This window comes from Scyliorhinus canicula, chromosome 19, assembly GCF_902713615.1.
Source record: "Scyliorhinus canicula chromosome 19, sScyCan1.1, whole genome shotgun sequence".
In the NCBI taxonomy this organism is placed as follows: Eukaryota; Metazoa; Chordata; class Chondrichthyes; order Carcharhiniformes; family Scyliorhinidae; genus Scyliorhinus; species Scyliorhinus canicula.
The window spans coordinates 26,813,324-26,834,817 of NC_052164.1; the positions used below are offsets into that span (position 1 = coordinate 26,813,324).

The 21,494-nt window shown below is 47.1% G+C and overlaps 1 protein-coding gene across 1 annotated transcript in view; it reads left to right on the forward strand.

The window, feature by feature from the left end:
• LOC119954216 (neurabin-2-like) overlaps nucleotides 1-21,494 on the forward strand; it is a 385,075-nt gene that overhangs the window by 346,191 nt on the left and 17,390 nt on the right. The window contains 2 exon segments of the mRNA XM_038779251.1: nucleotides 4,821-4,874; nucleotides 12,157-12,386. Coding sequence (XP_038635179.1) covers nucleotides 4,821-4,874; nucleotides 12,157-12,386 — 284 coding nt within the window.

The window sequence follows — 21,494 nt, forward strand, 5'->3', positions numbered from 1 at the left end:
TCCTGCCACTTCTTTGTGCCTCTCCACATGCCATTCTGTAGCCAGTCCCTGGCAGGTGTCAAAGAGCAGTCTAGGATTACTGGTTGTACAGTTTGTCCTCCCTGTGGAGAATTGCTTGGCCTCCACAAGGTGCCACCTCAGGCTGGCATGGCCGAGTGCGGGAACCCAATGTGGACATAAACCCTATGTGAAAGAAGAAAATGCTGGAAATTCTCAGCAGGTCAGCCAGCATTCGTGGAGAGAGAAGCAAAGTTAACATTTCAGGTTGATGGCCTCTGATCGGAACCGGAAAAAGTTAAGAATGTAATGGGTTTTCAGCAATTGATGGCCAGGACCGGGGCGAAAGGATGGTCTCTTGATCGGGTGGAGGACACAGAGATTGAATGACAGCAAGGTTAGGGTTACAGGGCCGAGGGGAATGGTGATGGGGCAAGAAAAAAAAAGTAGGTATACCGAGAGCAGGTGCACTGCTGTCTGAAAGTAAAAATAAGAGGAAAAAGCTAAAACGCTCAAAGGAATGGAAACGAAATGGTGTTGTGGTCTGAAATTGTTCAACTTGATTGTTGAACTCAGAAGGCTGAAAAGTGCCTCATTGAAAGATGAGGTTGTTCCTCAAGCTTGCGTTGAGCTTCACTGGAACGTTTCTGCAGGCCGAGGACCCAAAATATCAGCATCAGAGAATTAAATTGACAGGCAACGCGACGCTTGGGGTCATGCTTGCAGACTGAATGCTAGTGTTCTGCAAAGCGGCCGCCTAATTTGTGTTTGGCCTCGACAATGTAGTGGAGACTGCAGTGTGAGCAGCAAATACAGTATAGTAGGTTGTATACTAAATATACTAAATACACTGTACTGAATTCAAATAAGTGAAACAGTGAGCTGGAAGGAATGTTTGGGGCCTGGGACAGTGAGGAGACAAATGGGCAGGCATTATATCTCCCGTACGTGCCTGGAAAGGTGTTGTGGGAAGGGGACAGGTTGCTGCAGCATGTTGACTCCCAGTGCACAGTGCCACCAGGTATAATAAGCTATTTGTAAACTGGTGGATGACAGAAGTTAACTGTACCTTGGCTGTGACATTCAATGGCATGACCATTGCTGAATCCCCCACTATCAACATCCTGGAGGTTACCATTGACCAGAAACTGAACTGGACCAGCCTCTTATAAATGCTGTGGCTACAAGTGCAGTTCAGGGGGCTGGGAATCCTAAGGTGGAGTAACTTACCTCCTGACTCCCGAAAACCCGTCTGCCATCTACAAGTCAGGAATGTGATAGAATACTGTCCACTTGCCTGGATGAGTGCAGCTCCAACAATACTGAAGAAGCTCGACACCATCCAGGACAAAGCAGCCCACTTTATCAATATCACATCCACCACCACCTCCCTCCAATACCAATGCACAGTAGCAACAGTGTGCACTATCTGCATGATGTGTTGCAGCAAGCGTCCTTCAACGGCATCTTCCATACTCATGACCTCTACCACCTAGAAGAATGAGGGTAGCAGATGCATAGAATGCTACACACAAGTCCCCATAGAAGCCATACACCTTCCTGACTTAGAGCTATTTTGTAGTTTCTTCATTGCCTCGGGGTCATATACTGGAACTCCTTTCATAACCCAATGTGAGTGTGCCCACACCACATAGATTTCAGCGGTTCAAGGAAGCGGCTCACCACCCACTGTCTTCTCAAAGGTCATTTCGGGATGGGCAACAAATGTTGGCCTTGCCAGTGATGCCCACATCCTGTAAAATAAATTTAAAAAAGTGTTCATTGTGACAGTTGTTGGACAATTTCATTGTGTGGGGGAAATGATATTTGGTAATAGCTCAGAGATTTATCCAAAGAATAGTTAATCTCAACCAGACCTCAGAGCCTAGTGCTTATCTTTTCCTTTTGTTTAATTATCTGTTTGTGTGATATGTTGCTGACAAGGACACCCTTATTGCCTTGCTGAGCTGATACTGGAAGCAGCTGTGTGGCACCGCAGTGCTATTGGCTGGGGAATTTCAGGATTTTGACCTTGTTGATTGAGGAATAAGTAGGAAAGGTGTGTGACTTGGAGGGAAATTTGGACATGGTGGTGTTTCCATGCACCTATTGCTCTTTACTTTCTAGATGATGGGAGTCATGGGGCTGGATTCTCTGCTGGGGGGATTCCCTGTTGTACCGGCTGCGCACTCACGCCCAGGGATTTCCCGAGGGTCTAGGTGGAGTGCTCTTTCGGAGGATCAGTGCAGACTGGATGGGCCCAATGGCCTCCTTCTGGACTGTAGGATTCTATGGACTCTGAGGCATTGTGATTGAAACTGTAATCTAAGCACTATCAGTCAACAGCTTGCTCTCTGTTCTTCTGCCGATGAAAGGTCATGAATGATTGAGCCTGTGGAGCTATTGCCACATTGTCCAAGTGTTGTAAATTGAGCAACGCTAATCAGGAAATAGGGTAGAGATCCTTCAGGCCGGACCACTAATATATTTTGTACCACCCATTTCTGCCAGCAATATTGGTGGCTGCAGAAAACATCTACACACTTTTGGAAATTCCATTATGTCCACTGGATTTGCTGTGTTTCCCATTTCTGGGCCATATGGAGTGGGGATTCAAAGCCGCAGTTTGCTGTGAAATAGGTCCAGTCCAACTCAAATGGACATTCAAAAGAGCACAGCCTGAACAGAACATAGAGGACAACTCATTATATTGCAGCAGAGCCTCCTGGGGTTATGTTAGGTCTTGCCTCAGCTCCTGAGGTGAGCCTGGTGAAGATTGTTTGCATCTGTTTTATCACGCGTGCAAGCATCAATGGAGTGAATGCGCATTGGCTCAGAATGGCACTGATCTGCAGACCAGCTGATCTCATGGTCCTAACGAGTCCCGTGTGATGCCTATCTGTAATCGAGGCCAGAGAGGGCAGCCTGCTCCATTGTGACCCTCCGGAATTCTGGTAGCAGTCAGAGCATTCAGGAAAAAGCGCAGACTGCCCTTAAGATTTCCATCTTGGTAGCTCTCCTGCTAATGTCCCTGGAAGTCCCACACATTTCTTTGTCTATTGCAGAGATGCAAATTCGGCATTGAACATGCTGCGCCGATGGAAAGGACTCCTCCGACTGACATGATGACTACAGTCGGGTGGCTGCCTGATACCCTGCTGCCTTTGTTCATTTGAAAACGGAACCCACAAATTTTAGTCAAGCTCCTTACCCAAGACAATTTGGAGTTTTGCAGTTCTCCTCCTCTCATAGTTTTCTCTAATATGTTACAGGCTACAGTATAATCAAAAATAAAATAAAACACGGGAATGACATGGGTGAGGCCATTTGGCCCCTCGAGCCTATTCCACCATTCAGTGAGATGATTAATCCAAACAATATCTGCCTTTGCCCAATATTGCTTAATACATATGTTTAACAAAGACTTATCTATCTCAGATTTAAAATTAACAATTAATCTAGCATCAGTTGCCATTTGTGGAAAAGAGTTCCAAACTTCTACCACCTTTTGTAATCACATCACACAATAGGATCCCGTTAGCGTTTGGGTTAAGAACCGTAGAGCAGGATTTTCTGGTTCTAGCCCCGACCCCCCCCCGACCCACTGTGGTGAGTTCCCGAGCAGCACAGCCAGCGAGCAACGTAAATGGCCATTGGCTTTGGCGGTACAGGAAGATCCCGTCAGCGGCCAATGGTGAGCCGCCTCTGCCATGGGAAATTCCAATTGAAATTCCAGCGAGGGAGGCTGGAAAATCTCGGCCATGGAATTTTACAGCACAAAAAGAGGCCATTCATCCCATCATGTCTGTGCTGGCTCTTTGAGAGAGCTATCCAATTAGCCGCACTCTGCTGCTCTTACTCCATGACTCTGCAAATATTTCCTTTTCAGGAATTTCCTTTCAGAATGGCTGTGATCTGCTGTGAGACATCCTGAATTTGTGAAAAGCCCTATATAAATGCAACTTCCTCCTGTGTTTCGTGATCAAAAAGAATTGATGTTGCAGTCTGTCAGTCGTGCACAGCAAGCTATTTCTGCCTAACAGATGGGCTCTAAAGGCTGCCCTCATATCTGGAACTTAACCACAATTGCCTACAATGGCTACTGCATTGTAGCGTGGTCAAATCTAATTCGGTCTTGTAGATTTAAATTCTGACAGGCTTACCTTCTTATCTGAAAGTGAAGAATCATTTACCATAGTGGTAAACACTCAGCATATGCATTTATAAATAGTGTCTAAATGACCATTCCAGGGCACCTTCCTGAAATTGAGCTGTGCAGAACATAGCAACTCTCCCTCCCCCCATTCAGGGTGAACAAAGCCAAATAGGCATTGGTCCTTAAAGAGATCATCGGAGGCCGTCACCAAAAAGGTAATTTGCAGAAGAAATTGTAACTTTGAGAGGCTTCAGCATTCGAATCACTAACAAGAGGTCGCAGCTCTTATTTGAATGTGGCAGCTGTGAGCAGTAGGAATGCTCGTGCATTTCACCTGAAGCTCACAAGAGCTAAAAAAAATCTGAGGCTCCAGGCTCAATCCGGTGTGACATGGCCTCAGTCACTGCAGAGATTATTGCTGCACCGCACCCAGTTCACACCAGCTCAGCGGCCAATTTCACTCCCCCACCCCTATCCCCTAGTGTTTGAAATGGAAAATATTGGCTCCTCAATGCTGGCAATTGATTGATTAAAACAAATTGCCCTGTCATCTAATCTGAAAGAGCGTTGGGTATCGAGTACCTTGGAAAATTGTATGAACTGAAATTGAGACGAAAATTATGGTGTATGATATTAATGATAATGGTTGTTTGTTTTTGATTGCCAGCTTCAAATAAAGCATGCTGTAACTGAAGCGGAGATTCAGCAACTGAAAAGAAAGGTATGCTTTCTGCTTTCCAGTGACATTTCTGTTTGCTGGCAGAGATGAGCTAATTTGTTTGTAATCCAAACAGTTGAGGAAGTAGCGAACGAGCACATAAAACCACATTGTGCGCTTGATTCGTTTTATCGAGCTTTTCAAAATAGATAGAATACTTTCTAATGCACTTGCATATGCGTTGCAATTAAGCTGGGAGGTCATTAAAAAGTGTTCCATTTCACGAACTGCATTAAGATGAAAGAGGTCAGCATTTGCGAATGTTGCCATTGCTGATTTAAAGAGTTCAGGCTGATTTCAGGCTGTAGTGCATTTAAAATGCACTGGAATGTCAGATGTACAAGGAATACATATCCATTCTGAACAAACTTTATTAATGTAATAACCCACACGAAGCACAAAGGATGGGTTTGATGATAGTCCCCGTGTGGCTCAAGGAGTATGCACTTTCCTGTTAACTATGGGGTGGGGGACTATTGTAAATAAGGTCGGCCTGGATAGAACAGGCCTCAAGAGAGACAGGACTGGTGAAGCCTAACTGGGCCCTGTGTGTATAGACACACTTTTGTTGTTAATAAACCAGTACTTTATTTTTGCTCAACTGCTTCCGTTGCCTTTGCTAAAATTACCACAATTCAAAAGCATGGTTCAAAATGGCCCAGTGATTTAATCAGTTCAATGACATTGCTGTAAACAGGCATTGATTTTTGGGAAATTTGACTTGATTGATTATCTGTGATCCTAATGGCATTCATCCTAATTGGAAATTCAGGCAGGCAGCTCCTGTTTTTCAAGGCCCTTGCTGCAATGGACTCCCAATCCAATATGATAACTATCTGAGCTTCCTTGGCGGCTGTGAGAGCTACCAAGGGAAGATTTGGCTTGTGCTACTGTTGTGTTTGTGGAGCTGCCCACTCAGTCTGTGTCAGCAGAATGGTGTCCATGTTCTCACAAAGCCTAAACACAAGTTGGAACTGAACATTAGGGCAAGCTCACCAGCAGACTGCCAGTGTAGATGTTTTTGTTTTACTTTTTAATGGGATGTGGGCATTACTGGCTAAGCCAGCATTTATTGCCCATCCCCAATTGCCCCTTAAGAAGGTGGTGGTGAGCTGCCTTTTTGAACCACTGAGGTGTAGATATACCCACAGTGCTGTTAGGAAGGGAGTTCCAAGATTTTGATCCAGCCACAGTGAAGGAACAGGGAAGGGACAATTCCAAGTCTGAATCGTGTGTCGCAGGTTTCAAAGGTGCTGTTGAAGGAATCTTGCTGAGTTGCTGCAGGGCATCTTGTAAACAGCACACACTGCTGCCACTGTCTGTCAGTGATGGAGTGAGTGCATGTTTATGGATAGGGTGCCAGTCAAGTAGCCTATTTAGCCCTGGATGGTGTTAAGATTCTAGAGTGTTGATGGAGCTTCACTCATCCCGGCGTATTCCACCAGACATCTGACATGTGCCTTGCGGATGGTGGGTGGAAAGGCTTTGAGGAATCAAGACATGAGCTACTCCCCACAGAATTCCCATTCTCTGACCTGCACTTGCAGCTACAATATTTATATTGTTGGTCCATTTCAGTTTCTGGCCTAGAATGTTGATGGTAGGAGATTCAGCGATGGTAATGTCATTCAATGTCAAGGCGAGATGGTTGATTACCCTTGTTGGAGATGATCATTTGTGTGGCACGGATGTTACTTGCCACCTTTCAGCTCAAGCCTGATTGTTGCCCAGTTCGTGCTGCATTTGAACATAGACTTTTTCAGTATTTCAGTAGTCATGAATGGTGCTGAACATTGCAATCATCAGCGAACCACTGATTTATGGTAGAGGGGAGTTCTTTGATGAAGCAGCTGAAGATGGTTGGGCCTAGGACACTTCCGTGAATAGCACCTGCAGCGATGTCCTGGGGCTGAGATGATTGACCCCCAACACCCACAACCATCTTCCTTTGTACTCAGTCTGACTTCAACCATTGGAAAATCTTCCCCCTGATCTCCATCAGCCCCAGTTTTCTAGGGCTCCTAGATGACACACTTGGTCAAATGCTGCCTTGATATCAGGGGAATCACTTTCACCTCACCTCTTGAGTTTAATTCTTTTGTCCATGTTTGGATCAGGACTGTAATGAGGTTAGGAGCTGACCTTGGCGGAGTGACCTTGGCGGAACCCAAATTGAGTGTCAGTGAGCAGGTTATTGCTGAGTAGGCACTGCTTGATAGCACTGTCCACTAGTCCTTCCATTACTCTGCTGATTGAGAGCAGACTAATGAAGCGGTAATTGGCCAGGTTGGATTTGTCTTGCTTTTTGTATACAGGACACACCCGGCAAATTTCCATATTGCCAGGTAGATGCTAGCATTGTAGCTGTACTGGAACACATGGCTAGGGACGCAGTTGGTTCTGGAGCTTAAGTCTTTAGTAAGATTAGTGGAATTAGGGGCTGGTTTAGCTCACTGGGCTAAATCGCTGGTTTTTAAAGCAGGCCAGCAGCACGGTTATATTCCCGTACCAGCCTCCCCGGACAGGTGCCGGAATGTGGTGACTAGGGGCTTTTCACAGTAACTTAATTGAAGCCTACTCGTGACAATAAAGCGATTTTCATTTCATTTCATGTTGTCAGGGCACATAACATTTGCAGTATCCAGTGCCTTCACCCATTTCTTGATATCACGTGGAGTGAATTGAATTAGCTGAAGACTGACATCTCTGGAGAAACCGAGATGGATCATCCACTCAGCACATCTGGCTGAAGATTGTTGCGAACTCTTCAGCCTTATCTTTTGCACTGATGTACTAGGCTCCCCCATCATTGAATATGGGGACATTTGAGGAAAATTCTCCAGTTACTTGTTTAATTGTCCACTACTATCCATGACCGGGTGTGGCAGGACTGCAGAGTTTAGAGCTGACCGTTCGTTGTAGATCGCTTAGCTCTGTTTATGTTGTTTGACATGCAAGAAGTCCTGTGCCATAGCTTCACCAGGTTGACACCTCGTTTTTTGGCTTGCCTGTTGCCACAGCTGGCATGCCTCCTGCACTCTTCATTGAACCAGGGTTTATCCCCTGACTTGACGTAAATGGTGAATGGAGGACTTGCCGGGACACGAGGTTGCAGATTGTGGTTGAGTACAATTCTGCTGCTGCTGATGGCCTACAACATCTTATGGATGCCCAGTTTTGCGTTGCTAGATCATTTTGAAATCTACCGTATTTAGCACGGTGGTAGTGCCACACAACGTGATGCAAGGTATCCTCAATATGAAGACAGGACTTGATCTTCACAAGGACTGTGCGGCGGTCACTCTTAGCGATACTGTCATGGACAGATGTGTTTGCGATAGGTAGATTGGTGAGGATCTCCTGCCACAGACCCCATCTAGCAACCATGCCCTTTAGGATTATGCCCATATATTAAGTCCATTATCTCTCTTTGGTGTGCTGGGTCGCCAAAGTTACCATGTCAACCCTTTGCTGCAAAGCTTTTTTTTTTATAAATTTAGTGTACCCAATCATTTTTCCAATTAAGGGGCAATTTAGCGTGGCCAATCCACCTACCCTGCACATCTTTTGGGTTGTGGGGGCGAAACCCACGCAGACACGGGGAGAATGTGCAAACTCCACACGGACAGTGACCCAGAGCCGGGATCAAACCTGGGACCTCAGCGCCGTGAGGCTGCAGGGCTAACCCACTGCGCCACCGTGCTGGCCCTTTGCTGCAAAGCTAATGTGCAATCTCACCCTCTATTGAGTTAGCACCTTTCAGGTTCCATCTGGCTATGCCAGCTCCTTCACATGTGTCTAGTGATTCGCCACATGAACACCCTTTCCCTTGTATGGCCTCTAAAATGCGCGTGATGTTGTATCTGAACTAGTGCTTGTAAGGGTGAATTAATTAACCCTACATCTTCAGGACAACCAGCATCCTCTTCCTCCGCTGGCAGAGGAGAATCCATTCTCATCGTCAACACCTGAAATAGCTTTTGTTTGAAGGGAGAGCAGAGGAAGAAGTGGCTGCTGAAAGAATCAGCAGTTTGTCATACAAGAGTGTATAGAGTGCAGCAGAAGTTAAAAGGGGAAGAAAAGAGGGTAATTTGTGCTGAACTCTGTGCTGATTTACGGTGCAATAGGAGTCCTCGGTCATTGTGCACACAGTTGCACAGGGCAATGTCAAAATATGAATTAATTTTAAAACATTCGCTGTGGCCCATTTGGACCTCCGGAGGATTCAGCTTGGATTGCACCATGCAGCTGATGCACCATTGCATGGGTCAGAGACCCATCATGGTTATGCAAATAATATTGTCCCTGGAATCTGAGACAGGGTGGCCAGTCTTGCATGAAGATGAGCAGGAATTCTGCACCTATGCTGGCAAAGCTTAAGCCCGGTAAACTTTCAACCCATAAGTTTTTTTTTGTTGATCTTTTTCTTTCTTTATGGGATGTGGGTGTCGCTGGCTGGGCTAACATTTGAGAGTCAACCACATTGCTGTGGGTCTGGAGTCACATGTAGGCCAGATCAGGTAAGGACGACAGATTTCCCTCCCTAGTGAACCAGATGGGTTTTGTTTCTGACAATCGACACTGGTTTCATGGTGATCATTCGACTTTTAGTTCCAGATTTTTATTTAATTCAAATTCCACCATCCGCCCTGGTAGGATTCGAACCCAAGTCTCCAGAGCATGACCCTGGGTTTCTGGAGTACTAGTCCACTACACCACCGCCTCGCCTATCTACCGATTTATTAGTTTACCCCCAGCCTTGATCTCTTTCTTTCCTTTCCCGCGGCTGATCATTATTACACATGATGCTGGATCTCTGAGAGACTAAGTAGAACCTGGCAAGGCATGCAATCAAACAAGAGTACTAAGATTGTACCAAGTTCGACTTGCAACACAAGCCCATTTAAATGCAGATCTGATAAAACCCATTAACTGGAATTTACATGATGTTCCAATCTGCACTTGCTTATCCCTTTGCCATTTTCAATTCTTTATACGCAGGTCTGTGTATTCAAATTCCACTCACCTGCAACTGAAAAGATTAGAAATAATGAAATTCCTATTTCTAATCCTTTATATATAAATGAAAAGTGACACCAGCATCTGTTCCTGTTTGTACCCTGGAATGAGTTAAGAAGCACTGACAGGAGTCAGGGGAGGCTGTGGCATAGTGATATTGGTGCTGGACTATTCATCCAGAGATCCAGTGGACTAGGATTCGAAATCCACCAGGGCAGATGGTAAAATTAGGATTTTTTTAAAATCTGGAAATAAAAGTCGAATGATGACCATGAAACCATTTGTACCTGAACAGGCGCCAGAGTGTGGCGACTAAGGGATTTGCACAGTAACTTTAATGAAGTGTTAATCTAAGCCTACTTGTGACACTAATAAAGATTATTAATTATTATATTATCGATTGTCATAAAATGTCACTAATGCCCTTTAGGGAAGGAAGTCTGTTGTCTTTTACCTTGTCTGACCTATATGCCACTCCAGATCCACATAATGTGGTCAACTCTCAAATGCCCCCAGGGATGGGCAATAAATGCTCTCCGAGCCAGTGAATCCCACATCCCATGAACAAATTGGAAAAAAAAAGATACTAAGATTTGTACATTTTCCCATTTCCAAGACGGGTTTGGAGGGAGGCTCCTATACTCCTGAGAGCCAGTTGGTGAAGAAAGAATCCAAAGCTAATGTTTATCTGGTTAGGTTTATTCACAGAGTGAAGCATTACAGGTTTCCATCTCCTGACTCCACTCAACTCTTGTGTAGATGTCTCTTTATGAAATGAAATGAAATAAAAATCGCTTATTGTCACAAGTAGGCTTCAATTGAAGTTACTGTGAAAAGCCCCTAGTCGTCACATTCCGGCGCCTGTTCGGGGAGGCTGGCATGGGAATTGAACCATGCTGCTGACCTGCCTTGGTCTGCTTTCAAAGCCAGCAATTTAGCCCTGTGCTAAACAGCCCCAATTGTATGTGCTCAAGTAACCATCCGATCAACACTCTTCACCTGCATGTACTAACTGACTTCAATTGATACAATTAAGAGAAAAAACTATTTGGCATGGAGCTGAACATTCTATACAGTATATTTTGTTACAGAGGGTGTTGTAGCCCAAAATGTTCTATTGGTCAATTGGTGAAATCGATAGAAGGTAAATCACAGGTTTCTGCAAATCTCGAAGAAGTTTCTTGCTGTGTAGATGGGCCCATTTGTGACTTAGGAGTTGGGGAAAATGTCATCCTGTGTGAAAGGTTTTTTAAAAAATCAGTATTACTAGGCTGTCATTGTAAACAAACTTCTGCAGATGGAATGGCACCAGTGTGGTTTTCCAACTCATGGGGCAGTGATGAATCATTGCAACATTTTTTGGCAATGCAAGGAATCCAACCTGATCGCTAGGTTCTGTCTTACTGCACTTTTACAAAGCATAAATATCTGCAATAAATGATGGCTTCACACTTCAATTGTGAATTTGTTATGCTCCCACGTGCTAATATTCAAGTTTCAATGCCTCGAAGTGCTGAAGCTACAGTCCAGTGAGAAGCAAGTAACATCAATCCTGAAAACTGTATAGTGTTTGTCACTCGCAACTGCAGCAGGCAGGTTTGCGTGGTGATCGGACAGACCTGGAAAGATCGCAGAAAACATAAAGGAATTGAAGCATCAGTGGTTGGGATACTTGCCCTGGAATAATATGGTTATAATGAATGTTGAATATCTTATACTAGGCACAGGGAGCTGATTAAAGGGCTGAGCTGCCCCTCGTGGTTTAATGGGTCCGTTGTCCACATTCAGGCATAAAAATACTTAGCATATTCAGTATAACTATTAGCAGTCAGGAGAACGGAACAGTTTACCATTCATTAAGTCTGAATTCTGGATTTTACTGTGCACCAGATGTGCGGACTTATCCTCTGGCTGCTGTTTCCAACTCACTGCTAAATGCTACATTTGATTACCAACAAAATCTTCAACCTGCTGATTTTGAACGTTGATGCCTGTATCAAAAGAGCTCAGTTTAGAATTTGCCCACAAATGTGTTAACCAGTGTTTTATCTTTAAGGTACAAAGGGAGTAAATTCTGTACTGATTTCTCAATGTATTAACCTTATGTAAGTGATTGAATACACTGAAGATATATCATCTGTTGACTTTGCTCCCTATGTTTTGTTCGGAGTGGAAGGTCAGCTTTGAACAGTAGTTGCCACTCTTCGTGGCACTTCTGCCTAAACTGAAGTTTCATCTTCTCCCCCTTTTTGTTTTGGTCTTTCAGCTTCATTCGACAGAACAGGAAAAATTGCGTTGGCGAATGGAAAAGGCTCAACTTGAGCAGAGTGTCGAGGAAAACAAGGAGCGAATGGAGAAACTGGAGAGTTACTGGATAGAGGCCCAAACTCTCTGTCAAGCAGTGGATGAGCATCTGAAAGAGACACAGGCTCAATACCAGGCCTTAGAGAGAAAGTACAGCAAAGCAAAACGCTTGATTAAAGAATACCAGCAGAAGTAAGAAGTAAAATTTATAAATTTAGAGTACCCAATTCATTTTTTCCAATTAAGGGGCAATTTAGCATGGCCAATCCACCTAGCCTGCACATTTTTGGGTTGTGGGGGCAAAACTCACGCAGACACGGGGAGAATGTGCAAACTCCACACTGACAGTGACCCAGAGCCGGGATCGAACCTGGGACCTCGGCACCGTGAGGCAGCAGGGCTAGTCCACTGCGCCACTGTGCTGCCCTAAAAAAAAAATGTTTTAATCTCCGCCAACTAGCTGGTAATCTGATGGAGTGGATTCCTGCTTATTGGAATGCAAGCTTGATTATCTTATAAATCGAGTGAAATTCACACGAGTTCTTCAGCGAACGAGTGACCTACTCCAGCACATTACTGTCCAGGTGGCCAAGTGCAAAATCTCATCCAATTTTTCTTTTTATTTGTTCATAACTGGCCATAGAACATAGAACAGTACAGCACAGAACAGGCCCTTCGGCCCTCGATGTTGTGCCGAGCAATGATCACCCTACTTAAACCCACGTAACCCGTATACACGTAACCCAACAATCCCCCCATTAACCTTACACTACGGGCATTTTAGCATGGCCAATCCACCTAACCCGCACATCTTTGGACTGTGGGAGGAAACCGGAGCACCCGGAGGAAACCCACGCACACACGGGGAGGACGTGCAGACTCCACACAGACAGTGACCCAGCCGGGAATCGAACCTGGGACCCTGGAGCTGTGAAGCATTGATGCTAACCACCATGCTACCGTGAGGCCCCCACATTAGTTCCCCTTCGATTAATCAAGCACACAAAGAGCTTGCACTTATAAGAGGGATGAAAATTGTCCCTAGTGCCTAAAAGAACATTTAAATGAAGGTTAAAATATTCCACTTTTTTAAGCACACTTGCAAGCAAATCTATTCTAGCCTGTGTGCTTTCCATGGGACCACGTGCTTTATAAGAATTGCTGCAATTAAATTCTGATCAAAATCAACCTGGAGCAGTTGCTTGTTCAGCTGCTAAGCACACAGCTAATGAGCTCAAACCCGCAAATACTGGCCGATGCTGTTGTGTGCTGTGCACCCTTCCCGTCCTCTCTGTTCTGATCGACTCAAGTGTAAATTACGTGTAAGGAACCCAATGTGCCCTGTGTTGGCTCCTGCTGCCCATTATGCTGAATGTTCTGCTCGTTACACAAACAGTTGTAGCCTTTGGTAAAACAATTATTTGTAAGAGCATGGAAAATAGAAACCTAGAAAATAGGAACAGAAATGGGCCACTCAGCCCTTTGTCGCTTACGATCCGACTCATTTGATTTATCGGCAACTGCAAATTCCAAACTGAGTGAGCTGAAGTATTCGAGAGGCCTCATTTGGACTCATGAGCAAGGCTTAAAATTTTACTCTTAGGCATGGGAAATGGCAGTGGTGTGATTGAAGAAGATTGCAAATGAGGGAGATTTTAAATAAAAACATGAAGAGATGGAAATACGCAGCATTTTCTCAAGAGAAAGGAGCAGAACTGATGATGGCTGAGCAGTTGAAGGTGTAATTATTCATGCCTTTGATCAGTAGCTTACACCATTAAGGTGCTAAAAACGTACTGCTTGGCATTAACACCCTTTTATCAGTGTAGACGAAGTGTATTGATTCCACAGATTATAGGAATCGGGTTCATGCGACAGCATCTTGAATATGACAACGTAGCAAATAAACATAGCTGCACATTGACCCGGGGTGCTGGCACTATGTAATGGTCGGGAGCATGTTTGAAGTGGACGTAGGGATTGGGGGATTTTCACCTTTTTTTGTGGGGGGGGGTTTCTGTTCAATGTTGAGATTGTAAGGAGTTGTAGGGGTGAAAAGTTGATGTGGGGTGGATGTCCCCCCCCCCCCCCCCCCCCCCCCTCCTGTGTGATGGGTATTTGTGTTGAATATCTGTTTGTTTGCTTTTGGAGAAGGCTACCTGGAGTTCCGGAGAAGTCCTTGTTTGGGTGGGGGAGGGTAAGGCCAGCAGGAGGCCTTCTTCTTTGAGCTGAGGAGGGGGGTGGGGGGGGGAGGTCATTAGGATGGGCCTTTGGGCAGAGGCAGCCGCGCTAGCAAGTTATGCTGGTGAACGGAAGTGAGGTGGTGGGGGAGAAGGCCAAGAGGGGTGGCTGGGGGAGGGAAGAAGGGGAAAAGTGTGTGCGGGGGGGGGGGGGGTTTCTGCGACGTGGCAGGAGGTGAGAGATGACATGGTCAAGGGCGAAGAAAGGGGCCATCTGGGATGGGCTTGGTACAGAGTGGAATTAAAGGGGCAGGAGTTAAGTCGGGAAGATAACGGACGGTACAGGGGATTGGAGGCACAAGCCTCCGGTCAGGTTGGTAACATGGAACGTCCGGGGACTGAATGGGCCGGTTAAAAGGCTGCGGGTGTTCGCGCACCTCAGGAGCTTGAAAGCGGGGGTTGTCTTTTTGCAGGAGACACACCTGCGTGTGAAGGACCAGGTTAGGTTAAGGAAGGGGTGGGTCGGGCAGGTTTTTCACTCAAGGTTTGATTTGAAATCGAGGGGTGTGGAGATTTTAATGAGCAAAAAAAATGGGATTTGTGAGTGCGAAGGAGGTGAGGGATCCAGGTGGGAGATATGTGAATGTGAGTGGGGTATTGGAAGGGGCACCGGTAGTGTTGGTAAATGTGTATGCCCCAAATTGGGATGATGTGGGTTTTATGAGGAGGTTGCTGGCAGCAATCCCAGATTTGGCCATGTACCAGTTGATCATGGGAGGAGATTTTAACTTTGTCCTGGAGCCGAGGGTGGATAGATCGAGCCCCAGGTCGATGGGTAGGGTACGAATGGCAAGGGAGCTGGGGGGTGGGGGTTTATGGAGAGGATGGGTATGGTGGATCCATGGCGCTTTCAGAAGCCAGGGGGAAGGAAGTATTCCTTTTCACATGTCTATAAGGTGTATTCGAGGATTGATTACTTGGTAGTAGGTCGAGAGATTTTGGTTGGGGTGGAGGGGGCAGAGTATGCGGGGATAGTTATCTCGGACCATGCACCACTGTCTGGATATTCAGTTCACTACGGGACGAGAGCAGAGGCCGGGGTGGAGGTTTGACTCGGGGTTGTTGGCGGACGGAGCTTTTTGTAATAAGGTGCGGGTGGCGATTAGGGGTCATGTGGAGTTCAGTCAGAATGCGGAGCTGTCGGCGGGCATTTTTTAGGAACCACTGAAGGCAGTGGTCCGGGGAGAAATTATCTCATTTACAGTTCGTGCGAATAAGGAAAAAGGGCGGAACATGACCGTCTAGTGAGCGAGATAGTGAAGGTGGACAGGGAATATTCGAGGGTGCCCACCGAGGAGGAAAAGGTTGCAGGGGCAATTTGACAGGCTGACAATAGGGAGGGTGGTAGGGCAACTGCGTAGGGCAAGAGGGGTGCAATACGAGTATGGGGAGAAGGCGAGCTGCATGCTGGCACACCAGCTGGGGAGGTAGGCTGGTCCAGGGAAATATTGAAGATCCGGGCTGGGGATGTGGTGTCAAAGCCAGGGAAGATAAATGAGGCATTTAGAGAGTATTACCAGGGACTTTATGAGGCTGACCCAGGAGGAGAGGAGGGGGGCATAGGGTGGTTTCTGGACGAGCTGGAATTTCCCCAGGTGGAGGAAGCAAAGAGGCAGGCGTTGGAGGAGCCCCTGGGGCTGAGGGAGGTGCTGGATAGTATCAGGGGTATGAAATCGGGTAAAGCCCCTGGGCTGGATGGGTACCCGGTGGAATTTTATAAGGAATTGGCGGGGGACCTGGCACCACATCTGTTGGGGGCGTTTAATGAAGCACTGGAGAAGGGGGAGTTGCCGGAGACGATGAAGCAGGCAGTAATCACATTAATCCCAAAAAAAGGGAAGGATCCAGTGGAATGTGGGTCCTATCGACCCATATCACTTCTGAACATGGATGTGAAAGTATTGGCTAAGTTGTTGGCAGGGATGATGGAGGATTCTGTCCCGGGGGTGGTTGCAGATGATCAAACAGGCTTCGTGAAGGGAAGGCAGCTCACGACTAATATAAGACGGCTGTTGAATGTGGTGATGAATCCGTCTAGAGGTCTGGTCACCGGAGGTGGTGGTGTCCATGGACGCGGAGAAAGCATTTGATCGGCTGGAGTGGTGGTACTTGTACGAAGTTTTGGGAAGGTTTGGGTTTGGGCCGAGATTTGTGGCATGGGTACGGTTGCTGTGTGTGGCGCCAAGAGCGAGGGTGAGGACGAATGATATGAGCTCACAAAGCTTTGACTTACACAGGGGTACGAAGAATGGGTGCCCACTGTCGTCGCTGCTGTTTGCGCTGGCCATAGAGCCATTGCAATGGCTCTCAAGAGGTTGGCAGAGTGGCAGGGGATAATGAGGGGACAGAGGGAGCACCGTGTGTCGCTCTATGCTGATGACCTCTTGCTGTATGTTTCGGATCTATTGGAGAGTATGGGAAGCATTATAGGCCTGTTGGGGAAGTTTGGAGGGTTCTCAGGATACAAGCTGAATGTAGGGAAAAGCGAGGTATTCCCGGTGAATGAGCTGGCACAGCGGGCTAATTTAGGGGGGATGCCATTTACGGTAGCGAGGGATAGGTTTAGGGACTTGGGGATTCAGGTAGCGAGGGAATGGACAGGGCTCCATAAGTGGAACTTAATGGAGCTCGTGGAGGAGGCCAGGGAGGATCTTAATAGATGGGATACACTGCACTTAACGTTGGCGGGGAGGGTCCAAGTGGAGAAAATGAATATTCTGCCGAGGTTCTTGTTTATCTTTCAGGCTCTCCCGATCTTTATACCAAAGGCCTTTTCTCGGAAAGTGGACGCAATCATCTCTGACTTTGTATGGGCGGGGAAGGTACCGAGGGTGTGGAGGACCCTGCTACAGAGGCAGAGGCAGCAGCGGGGGTTGGCATTGCCAAATTTGCTTCATTATTGTTGGGCAGCGAATGTGGACAAGGTGCGGGGGGGGTGGGAAAGAGGAGGGGTAGAGTGGGTTAGGATGGAGGACGAATCTTGTAAGGGGTCTAGTTTGAGGGCTATGGTGATGGCAGCATTGCCAATGGCTCCGGGTAGGTATTCAAGGAGCCCAGTGGTGCTGTCCACGGTGAAGATATGGAATCAGCTGAGGAGACATTTTCGGGGGGGAAGGGATGTCGGTGCTAACGCCGCTGTGCAAGAATCATGGGTTTGAGCCGGGGGGATGGATAGTGTATACAGGAGGTGAAGGGAAGTGGGGCTGGTCAAGGTGAGGGATTTGTATTTGGAGGAAGGGTTCGCTGGTCTGGAGGAGCTAAGGGAGAGGGTAGAGCTGCCGAGGGGTAATGAGTTCAGGTATCTCCAGGTTAGGGACTTTGCGCGAAAGGTCTGAAAGAGGTTCCCTAGATTGCCGGGATACACCCTGCTGGAGCGACTCCTGCTTCCGGATGTAGAAGGGGAGGGAAGAATAGGGGATATATATAAGTGGCTGGGGGAGCAGGGAGGTGAGCGGATGGTGAAGGTCAAGGAGAAATGGGAAGCGGAATTGGGAATGGAGATCAATTGGGGAATATGGAGTGAGGCACTGCTGAGGGTAAACGGGACCTTCTCTTGTGCAAGGATGAGCCTGATACAGTTTAAGGTGGTGCACAGGGTGCATATGACTCGGGTGAGAATGAGTGGGTTCTTTCAGGGGGTAGCAGATGAGTGTGAGAGGTGTGGGCGGGGGCCAGCGAATCATGCACACATGTTTGGGGTTGTTAAAAATTGGGAAGATTCTGGGCGGGAGTGTTTGGTGACCCGGACCCTTTGGTGGCGATATTTGGGGGTTCAGAGAAGCCGGAGCTCATGAGGAGGAGGAAGGCCGATGTCTTGGCCTTCGCCTCTCTGATTGCACGGTGACGTATTTTGCTGGAGTGGCGGTCGGTATCGCCACCGGGGGTAGCAGCATGGTTGGGTGACCTGTATGACTTCCTGCGGTTAGGGAAGTTAAAGTATCAGTTAAGAGGCTCAGCAGGAGAGTTTGAGAAAAGGTGGGGGATGTTTGACCGTGTTTGAGGAGCTTTTCGTCGCCGGGGGGGGGGGGGGGGGGGGGGGGGGGTGAAAAAGAGAAAAATCTGTACAAACTTTATAGTTGATTATTGGGAAGAATGTTTCCCGGGGTGTTTATCTGCTATAACCTACTTTGATACAAGTTTGAATAAAATGCATTTTTTTTTAAATGGGCACAGATATGGGGTGGAATTTTTGAGAAATAGTGCAGAATGCTGGATCAGGCGTGGAAAGCAGTGTGAAACTCGCTGCTTTCACAGCCGCCTTTTCCAGCCAGAGTCATGGCGAGGATCACGCAGGCAGCTGGGAGGGCGAGGGGGCTAAATTCGCCGGCAAAGCTGGGATTCAGTGATGGTGGTGTGGGAGTGGGGGTTGGGGGTTCAAATTGAAGTTAAACAGGGTTTCCTGGAGGGTCTTTCCCTTTAAGGGCAGCACGATAGCATAGTGGTTGGCTTCACTGCTCCAGAGTCCCAGATTCGATTCCCAGCTGGGTCATTATCTGTGCAGAGTCTGCACGTTCTCCCAGTGTTTGCGTGGGTTTTCTCCGGGTGCTCCGGTTTCCTCCCATAGTCCAAAGATGTGTGGGTTAGGTGGATTGGCTTTGCTAAATTGCCCTTAGTGACCAAAAAATGTTAAGTGGGGTTACGGGGATAGGCTAGATACGTGGGCTTCAGTAGGGTGCTCTTTGTAAGGGCTGGTGCAGACTCGATGGGCCGAATGGCCTCCTTTTGCACTGTAAATTCTCTGATTTTATGAACGCACCCTCTGGCACTGCCGCAGGCACTTCCAACCTGGCACTGCCCCCTGACTGGGTGGCAGTGCCAGGGGGCTGTGCCAGAGGACTGCCCGGCCACGTTCCTCACCACCCAGGGGCTGTACTCACCTCCGAGCCACCGGCATGCTCATGGCTGGCTTCCATTTTTGGAAACCAGTAGTGATTTCCGCCAGCGTTACTTCATGGTGGGGTGGGGAGGGAGGACGGAAATCTGACAACCTCAGAAGCAACGGCGTTAAGCCGATTATGAATATTAAAATCAATTCCTATCAGGGCAGGAACCTGATTATGTCGTCAGGGGGGTGTACAGGGAAGATCTCAAAGTGAGATCTCACCGGCACAAGTCCCGTTAAGGCCAACTCGCGAGAGTTGTGGCCCGAACATGATTTGCGCCCGTAACGAACAGGCCCTGAAGATTTTACAGCGTATTGTGTTAATAAGCAAACGAATGTTTAACATGTTCATATCAGATTTCTCTGTTCACTAATTTAGCAGAGGTGCTAACCTATTGATTTAGCAGAAATATAAATTGCACAGAAGCACATTGCGAGAATCCGCTAATATGACTGGGAGTAATTTCATGATTATGATCATCTACACTGAGGAAGTCACAGGAGCTCCATCATAGCTTTAGTTTTTCGCTCTGTACGTTTATACTTCTCGTTGCTGGGCCAACTAATGAATAGATGCACCAGCCAGCCGAGCTCTGCATTCTTTAATTTTTGTACTAACACCAGAACGTTGTTGCAAGACAGCAATATAGGGGAATGGTTTTCCTTTTGCAAGCTCAATTATAATTTTACAGCGTATAATGCACAAGGGAAATCTTCCCCGACAGGAAGCCAATAAAGTGAGCAAAAAACAAATGGAGAATTAACCTTCAAGAGTCAGAGGTACAAATTGGAATTATAAACTGGCCACAGGTTTTGCTAATACGGTGCATCCTTCTGCACTGACCCATGCATTAACTTCACCTGCATCGGAAAAGGTGAGGTACCTTCATAGTTAAGTGGCTTTTCTGCACCAACATCTACCTAAGGGCTGTGGTGGGTCGGTTAGCTCAGTTGGCTGGATGGCTAGACTGTGATGCAGACTGATGCCAATGGTGAGGGTTCAATACCTGTACTGGCTGCAGTAGTTCATAGAGGCCTGACACCTCGTGCCCTCTTCAAGCTACATAAGTTACATGAGCGTGATTCAGCAGACTCAAGTTAGAGTCCGTTCAGCTGCAGCACCATCAAACATCCCGCTATCCAACGGCACTTTGCCGTTTTTATGGCCTCGGGGTGGTTCTCCCCACCAATGCCACACTTGGAGAATACTTTTGTGTGACCATTACTAAACGCTGTCCAGGTGAGGTCCCCCAGGCGTGGCCAGAGTCCTGGGCGCTGGGTGAATCTGGCGTTCGGGTATTCAAATAAGCCGTAAGACCCTAATGCCCAGCGGGGCAAGATCCATATCGCGTCAGGCAGAGTGAGGTTTCACGCCCGGCGCTGAGCCCGATTTCAGGTGATTCGCCTGTTGTGCCCGGATCCAAGCCGGGGGGCAACGGGGTCGCTGAATCGCACTCATTGTCTCTCTCTGTTGGTGACAGATGTCTATGGTCCTTTGTGAGCCAAGGCTAATGACCTTCCCTTACCAAAGGGTTCAAATATGGGTCGAAATAATAATAATAACCTTTTATTGTCACAAGTATGAAGTTACTGTGAAAAGCCCCTGGTCTCCACATTCCGGCCGCTGTTCGGGTAAGATGGTACGGGAATTGAAGCCGTGCTGCTGGCCTTGTTCTGCATCACAAACCAACTGTCTAGCCCACTGAGCTAAACCAGGCGACTCGGCGAACCAGGCGAAATGGGTCAAAGGGTAATTATCAATTCACAATTTCTGACCTATTTGATTTGTTGAATAAAATGCCACCTAACTAAGATAGCTGGCCAAACTTGCTTCATGTTTGCAAAGTGTACCCGAGCAGAACAGATGTGCCCATGTTTCAAAAATTACTCAGAATAAGATAAGACACTGGCCAGGATTTTACGTGCCCGCGCCCTCCCCCGCCCCCACAGTGTGTCTCCACCAGCGGATGTGGCGGGCCATTTAAATTCCCAGACTCGGAACGTTGGCTCCATTTTTTCTCCACAGATGCTGTCAGACATGCTGAGATTGTCCGGCATTTTCAGTTTTTGTTTCCGATTCCAGCGTCCGCGATCATTTTGTTTCTTTTTAACCTTATGCAGCATCCTTTTGTTGAGTTCAATCTGTTTGTCGATTTTAGGCTAGTTTTAGGCTTTAGT